The sequence below is a fragment of the Lolium rigidum genome, chromosome 7, assembly GCF_022539505.1.
Source record: "Lolium rigidum isolate FL_2022 chromosome 7, APGP_CSIRO_Lrig_0.1, whole genome shotgun sequence".
NCBI classification, from domain to species: domain Eukaryota; kingdom Viridiplantae; phylum Streptophyta; class Magnoliopsida; order Poales; family Poaceae; genus Lolium; species Lolium rigidum.
The window spans coordinates 86296552-86317460 of NC_061514.1; the positions used below are offsets into that span (position 1 = coordinate 86296552).

A 20909-nucleotide genomic window follows, 5' to 3' on the forward strand; every position below is an offset into this window, starting at 1 on the left:
AAGCCTGGTTCATGCCATGGACATCTCCCTCCCCGACCGGCACTCCGCCGGCATACTTGGGCGGCTGGGCCCGGCATGCGCCCTCACACCAGCTCTCCAGGGCTGCTCACACCACGGCCTCCTCTGCAAGCATACTACGCTGCTCCGCCACCCATGTACGGCGCACCCTCATCGCCAATCCACGCCAATCCGTATGGTCCTGCACCGTCCTCCCTCTACACCAACCCAGGAGGCGGACTTGCTCCGTACCACCTTCCAACCATGCCCCTCGCGCCATCACCGTTGACTGCACCACCTCTCCTTCCTACTCCAACACCAACTTGGGATCAAGCCGCCTTTCTACAGGCCATGAACAATTTTGCTGCTCAAGGGAACTCAGGTACGGACTGGATTTTCGACTCTGGTGCTTCTAGTCACATGTTTTCATCACATAATATGCTATCAAATTGCACTTCGACACCTTTTTCATCCATTACATTAGGAGATGGTTCCACTATTCCAATATATTGTGTCGGTCACACAAATATACCATCACCCACCAAACCTCTACTCCTCCGTGATGTCCTAGTAGCACCAGCTCTTATCAAAAACCTAATCTCCGTTCGACAATTCACTCGTGATAATCTGGTCTCTGTTGAATTTGACTATTTTGGTTTATATGTGAAGGATTACCTGACCAAGGCGGAGATCGCTCGATTCAATAGTTCTGGAGACCTGTACACCATCCATGGAACCTCCACCACCGCCGAGCCCTCTTCCTTGCTTGCCTCGGTGGAGCTTTGGCACCAGCGTTTAGGACATTCCAACACCGCCACCATGTCATCGCTCCTTAGTGATTTTTCCATTCCATGTAATAAAGACACTCATGAGTCTTCAACTTGTGAATCGTGTCAACAAGGAAAACATGTCCGCCTTCCCTTTAGCTCCTCCACCTCCTTTAGTACTCTCCCTTTCGAATTGCTACATTGTGATATTTGGACATCTCCACATAAAAGTATTTCAGGTTTTAAGTATTATCTCGTTATTTTAGATGATTTCACTCATTATACATGGACCTTTCCTCTCCGAAATAAATCCGATGTTCACACACTTTTTCTAAACTTTCAACGCTATGTAACCACACACTTTTTCCTCCCCATCCGTTTCATCCAATGTGACAATGGCCGTGAATTTAATAACTTTAGCAATAGAAAATTCTTTCTTAATCACGACATTCTTTTGCGTTTTTCGTGTCCATATACATCTCCCCAAAACGGCAAAGCTGAACGGTCCCTTCGCACTATCAATGACATTATTCGCACTCTCCTAATACACTCCTCCCTACCACCACAATTTTGGGCCGAAGCACTTCGAACAGCCACCTATCTTCTAAACATACGACCCTCTAAAGCCAACCCAAATACTACACCATTCTTCTCCCTTTTTCTCTCTCACCCAAACTACTCTGAACTTCGAGTCTTTGGCTGTCTTTGCTTTCCCAATTCCTACGCCACTTCTCCACACAAATTAGCTCCTCGCTCCGTGGCCTGCGTTTTCCTCGGTTACTCCGATGAACACAAAGGATATCGATGTCTAGATATGCTTTCGGGACAAATCCACATCTCTCACCATGTCACCTTCGTAGAACACGTTTTTCCCTATGCTACTCGCACAACACCTACTTCCCCTACACCAAACCCCCCATCTCATCGTGCCACTTTAACACCGCTTCACCTCACACCCCTTCCAAACCCTGCCCCGGCAGCCACTTCTCCCACAACCTCTGCCCCGGCAGGCACCTCCACCCCCCATCCTACACCGCCATGCCCACCCTCCCCTCCTACGCCCACATTCTCCGCTGCGCCGGGCAACTCCGCTCCACCACCCTCTGATACACAACACGCACACACCCCTCCGCCTCACGCCATTCCTACAACTCGACCCCAAAACGACCACGGCATGCGTACGCGTGCCAAATCAGGTTTCCGTCTACCTCAAACCCGCCTTAACCTCTCCGCCACCATCTCTATTTCACCAATTCCTAAAACTTACAAATCTGCTCTCTTAGATCCCAATTGGAAAACTGCCATGCTCGACGAGTTTAATGCACTTATTCAAAACGATACATGGCAACCAGTTCCTCCTCCCACGGGTGCAAATATTGTTTCTGGCAAGTGGGTTTTTCGCCAAAAATTTCATTCCGACATTGGGTTTGTCGTGGTTTTTCACAACAACACGGCATTGACTACGATGAAACCTTCTCTCCCGTTGTCAAACCAAGCACAATTCGAACCGTTCTTAGCATCGCCATCTCTTCATCCTGGCCTGTTCATCAACTAGATGTCAAAAATTCATTTCTCAGTGGTAATCTAAATGAAACTGTCTACTGTCAACAGCCGTCGGGTTTCGAAGATTCCACCTATCCCTCTCATGTCTGTCTCTTAAAGAAATCCTTGTATGGTTTTAAACAAGCTCCCCGTGCCTGGTTTCAGTGTTTCTCCACTTTTATTCAAACTTTAGGATTTTCTCCATCTCATTCCGACTCCTCTCTCTTTGTTTTTCACACTGACACTCATACCGCCTACTTGCTTCTCTATGTCGACGACATTGTTCTCACTGCCTCTACGCAAAATTTCCTTCATCATATCATCTCTCTTCTTAGCACCGAATTTTCCATGACTGACCTAGGTCTTCTTCACCACTTTTTGGGTATTGCTATCACTAGAGACACTCACGGCCTCTTTCTTTCTCAACGTCAGTATGTTCTTGATCTTCTCACACGTGCTGGTATGCTCGACTGTCAGCCCTCTCGCACTCCAGTCAATGTTGAGGAAATCGCTTATCGGTGTTAACTCGGTCGGCTAGCGATTAGCGATTAATAGGCAAATCAGCCAATTAATCGGGCGATAAATGAGTTAATCGGGTGATAAATGAGTTTATCGGCTAATCGATTAATCGGCTGATTAATCGTTGAATCGGACGATTTTTTGAATAGTGACTCCAGTAGATACTACTCTTAAACTTTCTTCCACGGGTGATTCTTTTTCTGATCCTTCACTTTACCGTAGTCTAACTGGTGCACTTCAATATCTTACTATCACTCGTCCTGAAATTTCCTTTGCCGTCCAACAAGCCTGCTTATTCATGCATGATCCTCGCATTCCACACTTTAATCATGTCAAACACTTTAATCATGTCAAACGCATTTTGCGATATCTCAAAGGTACACTCGATCATGGTCTCCACATAAACTCTTCCTCTTCTACCACTTTGACGGCATATTCTGATGCAGACTGGGCTGGTTGTCCGGACACTCGTAGGTCCACGTCTGGATACTGTGTTTTTCTTGGTAACAACTTGGTTTATTGGTCTTCGAAACGACAGGTCACAGTTTCATGTTCGCCAGAAGAAGCAGAGTACCGTGCAGTTGCGCATGCTGTCGCTGAGACGGTATGGTTGCGCCAGTTGTTATCGGAGCTTCACAGGCCCATTCACCAGGCGACCATTGTTTATTGTGATAATATTTCAGCAGTTTACATGGCAGACAATCCCGTGCAGCATCGGCGCACTAAGCATATAGAGATTGACATCCACTTTGTACGGGAAAAGATGGCTCTGGGACAAATTCGAGTTCTGCATGTCCCCTCCTCCGCTCAGTTCGCGGACATCTTCACCAAAGGACTACCGACTACACCTTTTGTTGATATTCGCTTCAGTCTCAACGTTGTTGAACCCCACGTTGATACTGCAGGGGATGTTAGATTATAAGTCGGTTTAGGTTTGCTTATGTTCCAAGTTAGGGTTAGCCGCATTGGCCCCTATATATTCTTTGTAAAACTGAACGTATCAATTATCAATTTATGGGACAAAACATATTCTTTCAAGAATAACCGTCTCACGCTTCCTGTGCGCTGTGCTGCTACCGTGACCGTGACGGGGATTGTAGAAGAAGCATAACCATCTCTCTCAAACAAGAAGTATATCTGTATCAGGTTTGCACTGATGTCACGCGATACCAACGGAAATGAGACCGGGGAAATTCTTTTTCCGAGCATGAAGCAGGAAGCTCTTCTAGAAGTCAGCACATTTGGAATGTAGTAGTAGGGCTAGTTCTGGGCTATGGAGAAGTCTCTTTTTCGCGGGCACGCGAAAAACGTGCCATATCTTTATAGAAGGAAGTAACAACAATTACAAGAAACCAGAGGGGGATGCGAAAATCTGCCCTTGGCCAACCCACACACACCCGGGACTCAACGCCTACTCTCGCAACATCACTCTCCGCTCTCCTTCCCTCGCGGCCCACCAAAGGCTAAACTCCTCGAGGACTCTATCAATGATCTGTGCCGTGGAGAGTTGTCTATCCAAGTTCCCAAACACCCGGGCGTTCCTTTGCTTCCAAAGCGTCCAGGCGATCAACAAAACGAACGTGTAGAAGCCTCTCCTATCCTCCCTACGCAGCCTCTTCCTCGCTTCCGTCCACCATCTCTCCAGATTTGTGTTCTCCTGCGGCTCCTGTAGCTGTGATCCCATTCTTCTCAGGCAGCCGAACCAGACCATCTTGGCGTATGGGCACTGTGCCAGAATATGATCAACATTATCCTCCTCCTGAAGGCATGTAGCACATGGGTCGGGGCGATCCTGTAGGCCATGCCTAGCCCTCCTATCCGACGTCCATAGCCGACGCTTTATTGCCAACCAACCGAAGATTTTGCACTTAAGGGGTCAGGATCTCCAAATCGGCTTGGCCATGCTCCAAGTAATCCTCCCCATGCACAACATGTTGTAAGTCTCCCTGGTGGAGTACCGCCTAGACGCCGATCCTTTCCATGTGATTTGGTCCGGCCTATTATCATCACGAGGCACCCTCCCCAACTCTTCCCAAAGTAGGGCGCATTGCATCCACCCATCGATGGACAACTCTCCGGAAACATCCAAGAGCCATGCATCCTCCAACAAGGCCTCATTGACCTTCCTAACGTTCTTCCTCCTCGTTGGGACCAACGCCGCTACCTCTGGCGCAATCTCCTCTACATTTCTCCCATTGATCCATATGTCCCTCCAAAATAGAATTATGTCACCATCTCCTACTTCAAACTGCGCCAAGCTCTGGAACACTTCATTGGCTTCCGGATCCTTGATAGCTGGCAGACCTTGCCAAGGCCTCGAGGGGTCCGTACGGCGCATCCAACACCACCTTACTCTGAGGGCTAGCCCTTGCAGTATCAGGTCCTTCACTCCAAGGCCTCCGAACTGAGTCGGCTTACATATCGTGTCCCATGCTACCATGCATTGCCCCCCATTCACCTCCTTCTTTCCAGCCCAGAAAAAGGCTCTCATCGACTTTACCAACTCCTCAAGCACCCAAGCTGGAGCCTCTGCGACCATCAACTGATGTATAGGTCTTGCACTTATCACCGATTTGATGAGAATGAGCCTCCCTGATTTCTGAATCATGCCTATCTGCCAAGCCGGCACACAGTGTATGACCTGGTCAATCAGCGGTTGCCACTCCGCTTTAGTCAGGGGCCTCAGCGCTAGCTGCATGCCAAGATATCTGATGGGGAACCCCACCACCTCGCATCCCAACGTCTCTGCAACTCTGTCCGCATCCCCCTCATGCTCTCTAATCACGTGGCTGAGGTCTTCCTATAGTTTACCCGCAGCCCAGATGCCTCGCCAAAAACCTGGAGAATGGCCTTAGTCGCCTCCAATTCTGTACTCAGTGGCTTGCAGAATATAACCACATCATCGGCATATACTGAAACTCTCTGCATCTCCGATATCCCCGCTAGCCCAGAGAAAAGATGCCTCTCCGCGGCCTTCTTTATAACCGCCGTCAACACCTCCATCGCCGCCACAAACAACATGGGTGAGGTTGGATCTCCTTGCCTATGGAGAAGTCTCACTCTAATACTGATTTTTTCTTGAACGAAAAAAAAATCAGAGAGGTAGACTTGTTGGAAACCTCTAAAGTAGGAAGATGGGATAAAATTCTACCCCTCTAAGCTCTAAACACCTTTTTTGGACGTTTCTTCTGCATGGACGATAAGTTATCATATGGATTGAACCACCTCATCAAAACCTCCACCAAAAACAAGTTTATAGGGTATATATCTTATCCAGTAAAAAAAAATTGGGCATCTTATCCAGACATGTTACTTTGTCGGGTCAAATGTCTCCAACACTAGGTAAGGAGTAGAACATAGCCGAGCTGACGGTGCTTGATGCGGACTTTGGGAGGTTAAATATACTTTGCAAAAGGTTATTATTCTGCCTCTACTGCTCCACTCTTTCACTTTAGACTATAAAACTCGGTTCATCGCCTATTTTCTCCTGGAACGTTAGTGTCCCAGTCCCACTTACATTATCATCGCCGCTTCGTTTAATAGCATTATCTCTGAATGCACAGAACAAGCATTGTAACTGACTCACCCCTGACGTAAGCTATAACACTTGCAAAATTCCGCATAGTCCAAACTTTCGAAAGGGAAACCGAAGGAAGGGCCCAGACCAATTTTTCATCAAGTGAGACCGTGAGAGCGTGACGTCTCTTTTCCCCTCCTCATCCAATGGAAACAATGGGCGATACAGGGATGGCGACCGGTAGGTACGCTGTCAATTGCTGCCTTTGATTCGTGCGTACGTACGTAGACATGGACATGCCTTAGGATCAGATACATGTACTGTACAACAAACGGACCGTAGCATAGTTTGCAAAAATCAAACGCTGATCCAGGCGATCCCGTTGTTTATTTGTAAGCGATGGCCGATGACGTGTTGGTTCGTCTATGGGTGTATAGACAGATGAACAATGTCGTATGCTGACATGCTGTATGTATTATGTAGCCGTCGCGCTCCCGTCTTTTTGATCGGCAGCGACCCCTGTGTCCGAAATGATTCCGGATTTCTGGCGCAAACCGTGCCAAATCTCGGGGTTTCAGGCGCACGACCACCACAAGCCACACCTCGCGAGCAGACGACACGATGTCCCAGCACCTGGGTGAGTGACCCATCTCTCGTAGGCCGTTGCCATCACCATACCCCCAATAATTCACCGCCCACCGATCGCCTCCACCACCAGTAGCCAGTAGCCCTCGCCGGCCGCCAATAATAGGACCGCCCGGACGCCGATCCTGCCCACGGCACGCACGCTCTCGCTGGGCAGTGGCCACTGGCCAAAGCCACCGCACGCTCCGACCGGCCATGTCTATGCGCGACCGCCGCTCTGCCGCCAACATGTCCCCGTCGCTCCGCCTCCTCGGCTTCCTCACCCAGCCCGATCGTGCCGCCGACGTGCAGGAGCTGGAACTCGACGAGCGCGACGTGGTCTGGTCGTCGTCGTCGCCCACCTCCTACTCCCCGTCCTCCTCCATCTCCACCGCCTCCTCGCCGTCGCCCACGCCGTCCCCGTACAGCAACGGCCAGCGCTGGCCCCTCTCGTCCTCCTCCTCCTCCCGCGGGTTCCCTTCCGGCGGCGCCGGCCTGTCCGCGCTCATCGCCGACGAGGACGGCCGCTCCCCCACCGCGGCCATCCCGGCCGCGGCCCGGCGGGAGAAGCAGCGCCACCCGCAGCCGTTCCACCAGTCGGCGCCGGTCGCCGTGCCCGCCTGGTCCAAGGCGACGGCGGACAGGCGACGCCGGGAGGCGGAGCAAGAGGCCGCGGAAGAAGACTACGACGAAGACGACGACGAGCCCGTGGTGCCTCCGCACGAGATGGCCGCGCGCCGCGCCGCGGCGGCCGCGTCGGTCATGGAGGGCGCCGGGCGGACGCTCAAGGGCCGCGACCTCCGCCGCATGCGCAACGCCGTGTGGCGCACCACCGGCTTCCTCGACCTGTGAAGAAGGATGCCCCGCCCGGCCTGCCCTTTGGAGGTTTCTCTCGATCGCTGCATGCCCACGTCACTCCAGCCGGCGGTGCATTTCGTTACGGAAAATGTGGGTCTTTTGTTGCTAATTAAGTTTTGGGTTCATCTAGGCGCGATATTTTGAAAGCTATTCCATGTGCTAGCAGTAAATTGACAAGTGTTTATTGTTTCTCCTACAAGTAAACGACGCTTGATCATAAAGCGGTTAACTAAGGTTTAAGTGGCTGGTTTGCGCTTGCAGCTGCAGTTTAACCACAATAGGACCTGTGCAATTCCTTCGTCGAAGATGCTTACTGAGTTTCATTCGTAACATAAGAAAATTTTCTGAAAAGAACACATTCTACAGCTGTGTGGTAGAACACGTACGAGTGTATTTGTTGTCGTCGTGAAAAAAGACTTAAAATGTGTATATGCTAAATGGCCTTGTCCAACAGACTCATTGCAAGGAACCAGTCACTAATACAAGCGATGGGCCGCTTCTTTGAGCTTCGATGAGGACGACGATGTTGAAGAGTTGGCTCAACAGAGCGTAGATGTCGCTGGCTTCGACCAAAGGCAAGGAAGACTGGGTGCAGGTGGACAGGGGCGGCCTCCCTGGCCGCGAGCCATTGTCTTTGCTTCCGAAGGAAGGTCTCACGCGTTTTCTCGTTTTTAGTCGTTGCACTCGTGGGAGATGCTTTCGGTGCCTCGAGCATTGCCACCAGGTCAGCAGATGTCGTGAATCCTTCAGATGCATCCAATGCCGTCGTCTTGGTCATCAGAAGTGTTTCTGTCGTGTGTGCTTTCCCGCTGCTCATTCTCGCTCTCTCTTGCTCGTTCTTCGGACTCACATGCTCCTTTCCGATGGAGCCACTATCCGTGCGACGTCCCGAAGTTGGGCCGAGGTTGTTTGCCGCTCGTCGTTGCCTGCAACTATGATGCCAAGGTCCTACCCTAGGTGTTGCGAGGAGTTCGATGTCAACGCTAGTTTGGACTCTCGCTTTCAGTGTCAGTTTGCCTTGCTACGCTTGGAGCTCGCTCGGTTGGTGGCTAACCGCATCGAGGAGGTGTCTCGCCCCCGTTGTGAGGAGGCGGCAAGACTCAAGATGTTCTTAGCATGCATCAGTGATTTGTTGGAACCGACAGAGACATATGCTTCTGGTGGCCAGGAGCTCGCACGTGTGGAGGCTTCACTTCCACTTGGCTCCAATTTGCAGAAGTCATCTATGGTTGAGGAAGAACATCTCTATGGTTGCTTCTCTCCTCATGACAGACCGCCACAACCTCATGTGTTGGCTGACTTTGAGGGCGAGGACACCGATGGGATCATGGCTCCAGCGATACAGATCATGCGAAATCTATACTTGACCTGAGTGGGGAATCATCTGTGGTGCTTCCGTTGGTGCTGGGGTCATTTGAGGCCTTGGTGGTGGCCACGACGCTCTCACCACCATAGTTGGAGCCTTGCCAGTCCCTCGCCTCATTGAACAGTGTGGAGGAGTGTTGGAGCCCCAGCTCTGAGGCTCTTTTTGCAAGAAAGCATTGCGGCTTGCTCGCTAGTCTAGAGGCGGCTAGCCCTGGATATGGAAAGGACATTGCCTGTGTCTTGGCGGGGAAGGTTGCGGAGGACTTAATCAAGAAGGTGGTGAAGTATCTCATGAAGGTATCTATCAGGAACAACAGAAGGAAGAGAACCGTACCAAGGAAAGTTTTGATAGATGATTGATTGTTGGACTCTTTTTGGGTTGTCATGTCCTTTTCAGTAGGTCTTCTTTGCGGCACTGTGCTCCAGGGTTCGTTGGTTCTAGTAGGTTGTCAGCGCGGGTTGGTCTAGAGGTTGCTTGCTTTTGATGTTGTCCTTTTGGTTTTAACGGGTTTGGCCCGGTTTTCCATTAATTAACCCGACAATATCTCTTCTTAATTAATATATTGGGGGTAAATTTGTTACCCCCGCTTAAAAAAATGCTACGCGATACCCCTTCGTTCCAACTCTTGGGAGACGAGCAATAGGGTTCTGTTCCTTCTCCATCGGCACCGTCTCTCATACGGTTAGCCTTATGTGCCTTCAGTGCTATGGAGGAGGGGGTGGATCCAAGTCCTTGTTGACAGGTGATACGCGTAAAGCACACGTCCGTTGGGAACCCCAAGTGGAAGGTATGATGCGTATAGAAGCAAGTTTCCCTCAGTAAGAAACCAAGGTTTATCGAACCAGTAGGAGCCAAGAAGCACGTTGAAGGTTGATGGCGGCGAAGTGTAGTGCGGCGTAACACCAGGGATTCCGGCGCCAACGTGGAACCTCGCACAACACAATCAAAGTACTTTGCCCCAACGTAACGATGAGGTTGTCAATCTCACCGGCTTGCTCGTAACAAAGGATTAGATGTATAGTGTGGAAGATGATGTTTGTTTGCGAAGAACAGTAAAGAACAATTGCAATAGATTGTATTTCAGATGTAAAGAATGGACCGGGGTCCACAGTTCACTAGTGGTGTCTCTCCCATAAGATAAATAGCATGTTGGGTGAACGAATTACAGTTGAGCAATTGACAAATAAAGAAGGCATAACAATGCACATACATATATCATGATGAGTACTATGAGATTTAATCAGGGCATTACGACAAAGTACATAGACCGCTATCCAGCATGCATCTATGCCTAAATAGTCCACTTTCAGGTTATCATCTGACCCCTTCCGGTATTAAGTTGTAAACAACATACAATTGCATTAAGTATGGTGCGTAATGTAATCAACACAAATATCCTTAGACAAAGCATCGATGTTTTATCCCTAGTGGCAACAGCACATCCACAACCTTAGAACTTTCTATCACTGTCCCAGATTCAATGGAGGCATGAACCCGAGTATCGAGCATAAATACTCCCTCTTGGAGTTACAAGTATCAACTTGGCCGAGCCTCTACTAGCAACGGAGAGCATGCAAGAACATAAACAACATATATGATAGATTGATAATCAACTTGACATAGTATTCAATATTCATCGGATCCCAACAAACACAACATGTAGCATTACAAATAGATGATCTTGATCATGATAGGCAGCTCACAAGATCTAACATGATAGCACAATAAGGATAAGACAACCATCTAGCTACTGCTATGGACCCATAGTCCAGGGGTGAACTACTCACACATCGATCCGGAGGCGATCATGGCGATGAAGAGCCCTCCGGGAGATGATTCCCCTCTCCGGCGGGGTGCCGGAGGCGATCTCCTGAATCCCCCGAGATGGGATTGGCGGCGGCGGCGTCTCTGGAAGGTTTTCCGTATCGTGGCTCTCGGTACAGAGGGTTTCGCGACGAAGGCTTTAAGTAGGCGGATGGGCGGAGTCGGAGGAGTCACGGGGGCCCCACACGCTAGGGCCGCACGGGCCCCCTCTAGGCCGCGCCGCCCTAGTGTGGCGGCGCCCCGTGGCCCCACTTCGTTTCTCCCTCGGTCTTCTGGAAACTTCGTGGAAAAATAAGCCCCTGGGCGTTGATTTCGTCCAATTCCGAGAATATTTCCTTACTAGGATTCCTGAAACCAAAAACAGCAGAAAACAACAACTGGCTCTTCGGCATCTCGTCAATAGGTTAGTGCCGGAAAATGCATAATAATGACATATAATGTGTATAAAACATGTGAGTATCATCATAAAAGTAGCATGGAATATAAGAAATTATAGATACGTTTGAGACGTATCAAGCATCTCCAAGTTTAGTTCCTACTCGCCCTCGAGTAGGTAAACGATAACAAGGATAATTTCTGAAGTGACATGCTATCATAATCTTGATCAATACTATTGTAAAGCACATGAGATGAATGCAGCGATTCGAAGCAATGATGAAGACAATGAGTAAAACAACTGTATCATATAGCAAAGACTTTTCATGAATAATACTTTCAAGACAAGCATCAATAAGACTTGCATAACAGTTAACTCATAAGCAATAAATTCTTAGTAGAAAGCTTTGAAACAACACAAAGGAAGATATAAGTTTCAGCGGTTGCTTTCAACTTCAACATATATATCTCATGGATAATTGTCAACATAAAGTAATATAACAAGTGCAATAGGTAAACATGTAAGAATCAATGCACACAGTTTACACAAGTGTTTGCTTCTAAGATAGAAAGAAGTAGGTAAACTGACTCAACAATAAAGTAGAAGAATGGCCCTTCGCCGAGGGAAGCATGGATTACTATTTTTGTGCTAGAGCTTTTCATTTTGAAAACATAGAAACAATTTTGTCAACGGTAGTAATAAATCTCATATGTGTTATGTATAAGACATCCTATAAGTTGCAAGTCTCATGCATATAGTGCTCGCACCTTGTCCTAATTAGCTTGGATTAACACGGATTATCATTGCATAGCATATGTTTCAACCAAGTGTCACAAAGGGGTACCTCTATGCCGCCTGTACAGAGGTCTAAGGAGAAAGTTCGCATTGGATTTCTCGCTTTTGATTATTCTCAACTTAGACATCCATACCGGGACAACATAGACAACAGATAATTGACTCCTCTTTAATGCATAAGCATTTAACAACAGATAATATTCTCATAAGAGATTGAGGATTTGTGTCCAAACTGAAACTTCCACCATGATTCATGGCTTTAGTTAGCGGCCCAATGTTCTTCTCTAACAATATGCATACTCAAACCATTTGATCATGAAAATCGCCCTTACTTCAGATAAGACAAACATGCATAGCAAGTCACATGATATTCAACAAAGGTAAAAGTTGATGGCGTCCCCAGAAACATGGTTACCGCTCAACAAGCAACTTATTAAGAAATAAGATACATAAGAACATATTCTTCACCACAATAGTTTTTAAAGCTATTTTCCCATGAGCTATGTATTGTAAAGGCAAAGAATAGAAGTTTAAAGGTAGCACTCAAGTAATGTACTTTGGAATGGCAGAGAAATACCATGTGGTAGGTAGGTATGGTGGACACAAATGGCATAGTTTTTGGCTCAAGGATTTAGATGCACGAGAAGAATCCCTCTCAATACAAGGCTAGGCTAGCAAGGTTGTTTGAAGCAAACTCAAGTATAAATGGTGCAGCAAGACTCACATATGAACATATTGTAAGAATTATAAGACTTTACATCGTCTCCTTGTTGTTCAAACACCTCAACCAGAAAATATCTAGACTTAGAGAGACCAATCATGCAAACCAAATTTTAACAAGCTCTATGTAGTTCTTCATTAATAGGTGCAAAGTACATGATGCAAGAGCTTAAACATGATCTATATGAGCACAACAATTGCCAAGTATCAAATTATTCAAGACATTATACCATTTACCACATGCGGCATTTTCCGTTTCCAACCATATATCAATGAACGAAGTAGTTCAACCTTCGCAATGAACATTAAGAATAAAGCTAAGAACACATGTGTTCACATGCAACAGCGGAGCGTGTCTCTCTCCCACACAAAGAATGCTAGGATCCGATTTTATTCAAACAAAACAAAAACAAACAGACGCTCCAAGTAAAGTACATAAGATGTGACTGAATAAAAATATAGTTTCACTAGAGGTGACCTGATAAGTTGTCGATGAAGAAGGGGATGCCTTGGGCATCCCCAAACTTAGATGCTTGAGTCTTCTTGAAATATGCAGGGATGAACCACGGGGGCACCCCCAAGCTTAGACTTTTCACTCTTCTTGATCATATTGTATCATCCTCCTCTCTTGACCCTTGAAAACTTCCTCCACACCAAACTTAAAACAAACTCATTAGACGGTTAGTGCATAATTCATATATTCAGAGGTGACATAATCATTCTTAACACTTCTGGACATTGCACAAAGCTACTGAAAGTTAATGGAACAAAGAAATCCATCAAACATAGCAAAACAGGCAATGCGAAATAAAAGGCAGAATCTGTCAAAACAGAACAGTCCGTAAAGATGAATTTTTCAGGGGCACTTAACTTGCTCAGATGAAAATGCTCAAATTGAATGAAAGTTGCGTACATATCTGAGGATCACTCGCGTAAATTGGCTGATTTGTCCGAGTTACCTACAGAGAACCCTGCCCAAATTCGTGACAGCAAGAAATCTGTTTCTGCGCAGTAATCCAAATCTAGTATTGACTTTACTATCAAAGACTTTACTTGGCACAACAATGCAATAAAATAAAGATAAAGAGAGGTTGCTACAGTAGTAACAACTTCCAAGACTCAAATATAAAACAAAAGTGCTGTAGCCAAATAATGGGTTGTCTCCCATAAGCGCTTTTCTTTAACGCCTTTCAGCTAGACGCAGAAAGTGTGAATCAAGTATTATCAAGAGACGAAGCATCGACATCATAATTTGTTCTAATAATAGAATCATAAGGTAAATTCATTTTCTTTCTATGGAAGTGTTCCATACCTTTCTTGAGAGGAAATTGATATTTAATATTACCTTCCTTCATATCAATGGTAGCACCAACAGTTCGAGAAAAGGTCTTCCCAATATAATGGGACAAGATGCATTGCATTCAATATCCAAGACAACAAAATCAACGGGGACAAGGTTATTGTTAACCGTAATACGAACATTATCAATCCTCCCCAAAGGTTTCTTTATAGCATTATCAGCAAGATTAACATCCAAATAACAGTTTTTCAATGGTGGCAAGTCAAGCATATCATAGATTTTCTTAGGCATAACAGAAATACTTGCACCAAGATCACATAAAGAATTACAATTAAAATCATTGACCCTCATCTTAATGATGGGCTCCCAACCATCTTCTAACTTCCTAGGAATAGAAGTTTCAAGTTTTAGTTTATCTTCTCTAGCTTTTATGAGAGCATTTGTAATATGTTTTGTAAAGGCCAAATTTGTAGCACTAGCATTGGGACTTTTAGCAAGTTTTTGTAAGAACTTTATAACTTCAGAGATGTGACAATCATCAAAATCTAAACCATTATGATCTACAGCAATGGGATCATTGTCCCCAATATTTTGAAAAATTTCAGCAGTTTCATCACAAGCAGTTTCAGCAGTTTTAGCAGTTTCAGGCAATTTTGCACGCTTTGCACTAGGAGTAGAAACATTGCCAACACCAATTATTTTACCATTAATAATAGGAGGTTGATACGTCTCCGACGTATCGATAATTTCTTATGTTCCATGCCATATTATTGATGATACCTACATGTTTTATGCACACTTTATGTCATATTCGTGCATTTTCTGGAACTAACCTATTAACAAGATGCCGAAGAGCCGATTCTGTCGTTTTCTGCTGTTTTTGGTTTCAGAAATCCTAGTAACGAAATATTCTCGGAATTGGACGAAATCAAGACCCAGGGTCCTATTTTGCCACGAAGCTTCCAGAAGACCGAAGAGGAGTCGAAGTGGGGCCACGAGGGGCCGACACTATAGGGTGGCGCGGCCCAGCCCTTGGCCGCGCCGACCTGTAGTGTGGGGCCTCCGTGTGGCCCCCCACGTTGCCCTTCCGCCTACTTAAAGCCTCCGTCGCGAAACCCCTGATGCGAAAAACCACGATACGGAAAACCTTCCAGAGACGCCACCGCCGCCAATCCCATCTCGGGGGATTCTGGAGATCTCCTCCGGCACCCTGCCGGAGAGGGGATTCATCTCCCGGAGGACTCTACACCGCCATGGTCGCCACCGGAGTGATGAGTGAGTAGTTCACCCCTGGACTATGGGTCCATAGCAGTAGCTAGATGGTTGTCTTCTCCTCATTGTGCTTCATTGTTGGATCTTGTGAGCTGCCTAACATGATCAAGATCATCTATCTGTAATACTCTATGTTGTGTTTGTCGGGATCCGATGGATAGAGAATACCATGTTATTTTAATTATCAAGTTATTACATATGTGTTTTTTATGATCTTGCATGCTCTCCGTTATTAGTAGAGGCTCGGCCAAGTTTTTGCTCTTAACTCCAAGAGGGAGTATTTATGCTCGATAGTGGGTTCATGCCCGCATTGACACACGGGACGAGTGACGGAAAGTTCTAAGGTTGTGTTGTGCTTGTTGCCACTAGGGATAAAACATTGGCGCTATGTCCGAGGATGTAGTTGTTGATTACATTACGCACCATACTTAATGCAATTGTCCGTTGTTTAGCAACTTAATACTGGAGGGGTTCGGACGATAACTCCGAAGGTGGACTTTTTAGGCATAGATGCGGTTGGATGGCAGATCTATGTACTTTGTCGTAATGCCCAATTAAATCTCACTTCGTACTTATCATGACATGTATGTGCATTGTTATGCCCTCTCTATTTGTCAATTGCCCGACTGTAATTTGTTCACCCAACATGCTTTTATCTTATGGGAGAGACACCTCTAGTGAACTGTGGACCCCGGTCCATTCTTTTATACTGAAATACAAATCTGCTGCAATACGTGTTTTTACTGTTTTCTCTGCAAACAATCATTTTCCACACAATACGGTTAATCCTTTGTTACAGCAAGCCGGTGAGATTGACAACCTCACTGTTTCGTTGGGGCAAAGTACTTTGGTTGTGTTGTGCAGGTTCCACGTTGGCGCCGGAATCTCCGGTGTTGCACCGCACTACATCCCGCCGCCATCAACCTTCAACGTGCTTCTTGGCTCCTCCTGGTTCGATAAACCTTGGTTTCTTTCTGAGGGAAAACTTGCTGCTGTGCGCATCATACCTTCCTCTTGGGGTTCCCAACGAACGTGTGAAATACACGCCATCAGAGGTTTAGCAACATGTGAATCATTATCATTACTAGTGGTGGTAATAGTCCAAACTTTAGCTACATTATTCTCTTTAGCAAGTTTTTCGTTTTCTTCTCTTTCCCACCTAGCATGCAATTCAGCCATCAATCTTATATTCTCATTAATTCTAACTTGGATGGCATTTGCTGTAGTAACAATTTTATTATCAATATCCTTATTAGGCATAACTTTTAAGTTTAAAAGATCAACATCAGAGGCAAGTCTATCAACCTTAGAAGCAAGAATATCAATTTTATCAAGCATTTCCTCAACAGATTTGTTAAAAGCAGTTTGTGTACTAATAAATTCTTTAAGCATGGCTTCAAGACCAGGGGGTACATCCCTATTATTGTTGTAAGAATTCCCATAAGAATTACCATAACCATTACTATTAGCAGAAGGATATAGCCTATAGTTGTTACCAGAATTATTTCTATAAGCATTGTTGTTGAAATTATTATTTTTAATGAAGTTCACATCAACATGTTCTTCTTGAGCAACTAATGAAGCTAAAGGAACATTATTAGGATCATCATTAGATCTACCATTCACAAGCATAGACATAATAACATCAATCTTATCACTCAAGGAGGAGGTTTCTTTAACAGAATTTACCTTCTTACCTTGTGGAGCCCTTTCAGTATGCCATTCAGAGTAATTGATCATCATATCATCAAGAAGCTTTGTTGCCGCCCCCAAGGTGATGGACATAAAGGTACCTCCAGCAGCTGAATCCAATAGGTTCCGCGAAGAAAAATTCAATCCTGCATAGAAGGTTTGGATGATCATCCAAGTAGTTAGTCCATGGGTTGGGAAATTCTTTACCAAAGATTTCATTCTTTCCCATGCTTGAGCAACATGTTCATTATCCAATTGCTTAAAATTCATTATGCTACTTCTCAAAGATATAATTTTAGCGGGAGGATAATATCTACCAATAAAAGCATCCTTACATTTAGTCCATGAATCAATACTATTCTTAGGCAAAGATAGCAACCAATCTTTAGCTCTTCCTATTAAGGAGAAAGGAAACAATTTCAATTTTATAATATCACCATCTACATCCTTATACTTTTGCATTTCACATAGTTCAACAAAATTATTAAGATGGGCAGCAGCATCATCAGAACTAACACCAGAAAATTGCTCTCTCATGACAAGATTCAGTAGAGCAGGTTTAATTTCAAAGAATTCTGCTGTAGTAGCAGGTGGAGCAATAGGTGTGCATAGGAAATCATTATTATTTGTGCTAGTGAAGTCACACAACTTAGTGTTTTCAGGAGTATTCATTTTAACAGTAGTAAATAAAGCAAACTAGATAAAGTAAATGCAAGTAACTAATTTTTTGTGTTTTTAATATAGAGAACAAGACAGTAAATAAAGTAAAGCTAGCAACTAATTTTTCTTGTGTTTTGTTTTAGTGCAGCAAACAAAGTAGTAAATAAAGTAAAGCAAGACAAAAACAAAGTAAAGAGATTGGAAGTGGAAGACTCCCCTTGCAGCGTGTCTTGATCTCCCCGGCAACGGCGCCAGAAATTTAGCTTGATACGCGTAAAGCACACGTCCGTTGGGAACCCCAAGTGGAAGGTATGATGCGTATAGAAGCTAGTTTCCCTCAGTAAGAAACCAAGGTTTATCGAACCAGTAGGAGCCAAGAAGCACGTTGAAGGTTGATGGCGGCGAAGTGTAGTGCGGCACAACACCAGGGATTCCGGCGCCAACGTGGAACCTGCACAACACAATCAAAGTACTTTGCCCCAACGTAACAGTGAGGTTATCAATCTCACCGGCTTGCTGTAACAAAGGATTAGATGTATAGTGTGGAAGATGATGTTTGTTTGCGAAGAACAGTAAAGAACAATTGCAGTAGATTGTATTTCAGATGTAAAGAATGGACCGGGGTCCACAGTTCACTAGTGGTGTCTCTCCCATAAGATAAATAGCATGTTGGGTGAACGAATTACAGTTGGGCAATTGACAAATAAAGAAGGCATAACAATGCACATACATATATCATGATGAGTACTATGAGATTTAATCGGGGCATTACGACAAAGTACATAGACCGCTATCCAGCATGCATCTATGCCTAAATAGTCCACTTTCGGGTTATCATCCGAACCCCTTCCGGTATTAAGTTGTAAACAACGAGACAATTGCATTAAGTATGGTGCGTAATGTAATCAACACAAATATCTTTAGACAAAGCATCGATGTTTTATCCCTAGTGGCAACAAGCACATCCACAACCTTAGAACTTTCCGTCACTGTCCCGATTCAATGGAGGCATGAACCCACTATCGAGCATAAATACTCCCTCTTGGAGTTACAAGTATCAACTTGGCCGAGCCTCTACTAGCAACGGAGAGCATGCAAGATCATAAACAACATATATGATAGATTGATAATCAACTTGACATAGTATTCAATATTCATCGGATCCCAACAAACACAACATGTAGCATTACAAATAGATGATCTTGATCATGATAGGCAGCTCACAAGATCTAACATGATAGCACAATGAGGAGAAGACAACCATCTAGCTACTGCTATGGACCCATAGTCCAGGGGTGAACTACTCACACATCGATCCGGAGGCGATCATGGCGATGAAGAGCCCTCCGGGAGATGATTCCCCTCTCCGGCAGGGTGCCGGAGGCGATCTCCTGAATCCCCCGAGATGGGATTGGCGGCGGCGGCGTCTCTGGAAGGTTTTCCGTATCGTGGCTCTCGGTACAGAGGGTTTCGCGACGAAGGATTTAAGTAGGCGGAAGGGCGGAGTCGGAGGAGTCACGGGGGCCCCACACGCTAGGGCCGCGCGGGCCCCCTCTAGGCCGCGTCGCCCTAGTGTGGCGGCGCCCCGTGGCCCCACTTCGTTTCTCCCTCGGTCTTCTGGAAGCTTCGTGGAAAAATAAGCCCCTGGGTGTTGATTTCGTCCAATTCCGAGAATATTTCCTTACTAGGATTTCTGAAACCAAAAACAGCAGAAAACAACAACTGGCTCTTCGGCATCTCGTCAATAGGTTAGTGCCGGAAAATGCATAATAATGACATATAATGTGTATAAAACATGTGAGTATCATCATAAAAGTAGCATGGAACATAAAAATTATAGATACGTTTGAGACGTATCAACGGGAGGGGTCTGTTTCTCTTTTATCAGATTGGTTAGGGTTTAATTTCAAAAAAATAAAAAGGTTGGTTAGGGTTTGTGTCCTACTTAGTAAGTCAGTGTGGCGCCGCCTCCACGTCTTTCCCCCATCTCGGTGGTGAGTCTAGCATCATTGGAGGGCATATGGACGTGTGTCTCCGGCAGATCTCGCTGGATTTGGTCGGTGTTCCTTCTGATCTATGCTTCTCTTCATCGACGATGGCTGTTGCTCTTATGTGCTGGTATTTTGGGGCCTTAACACGATGACTTTATGTCTTTCTGTTACAACAAGCTCTACTACGCCAAGCTTTGCTCGACTCCAGTGAGGGAGGGGCAAGGACGGCGGCGTGCCTTAGGCTCGCTCAAGTACTTGTAGGTGGTCCAGATAATTGTTTGTAATTTTTCTTACTTTTAGAATTCCTTGTACTATTGTTGACGATATATTATGAATAGATTGCGGTATTTTTGGAAAAAATACAAGCGAGAAAATACGTTACTAACCGGGTTCAGCCAGGGCTCTCCGCACGTTGTTGCGGCATTGGAGACGAAACGAAACCAAAGACAAATAGGCATCCTATCACTATATTTCCATCACACAAAGAGAGGAGATATTATCAGTTTGGATAAAAATATATCTGAGAGGTTTCTACGAAGTCAGTCTCCAAGTTGGTGTCACGGAGGCCCACCCCGATTGGTTCGGTGGGTCTCGATTCCCGCACCATCATGACCGACTATGTTGGCCTGGCTTGGTTGCAGCACTGGTACACCGACCTCGTCGATCGAAAATTGTTTAGGTCGGTATGTTGGACTATCCAAAGACCCGGGCACTAAAGCACTCGGGAGTGTAGTCGATTCTACCGACTTACCACAGACATGCGCGTAGAAATTTCCCCAAATAGCTAGCTAGTTCTACCCCTATAGGCTGTAAAATGCCTTTATTCCTCCTTGAGGATGTTAGTTCAACCATTCATGTCAATACCTTGAAGCTATCTCTCGACCATTGCGAAACACAAAATCTTAAGGATCTTTAATTATACCCAATCAAATACATACCCTTTGGTAGTAAACAAGATGAGGTCCCAATCTACAATCTCACGAAGCCATACTTCATTCTCCCCTGAGTTCATTGAACTAGTTTTTCATCTTGGGTTCATGGGAAACTCTGGGTGGTTAGGGTCACATGGAGGCTCGGGACTTTTGATTT

General features: G+C 45.7%; 1 protein-coding gene across 1 annotated transcript; it reads left to right on the top strand.

Moving 5' to 3' along the window:
- Positions 1-7076: 7076 nt before the first annotated feature.
- LOC124678416 lies at positions 7077-8020 on the top strand. The gene has a single exon (XM_047214311.1). It carries the CDS (start codon positions 7183-7185, stop codon positions 7816-7818), a length of 636 nt encoding a protein of 211 aa, XP_047070267.1. The 5' UTR covers positions 7077-7182; the 3' UTR covers positions 7819-8020.
- The last annotated feature ends 12889 nt before the right edge of the window (positions 8021-20909 follow it).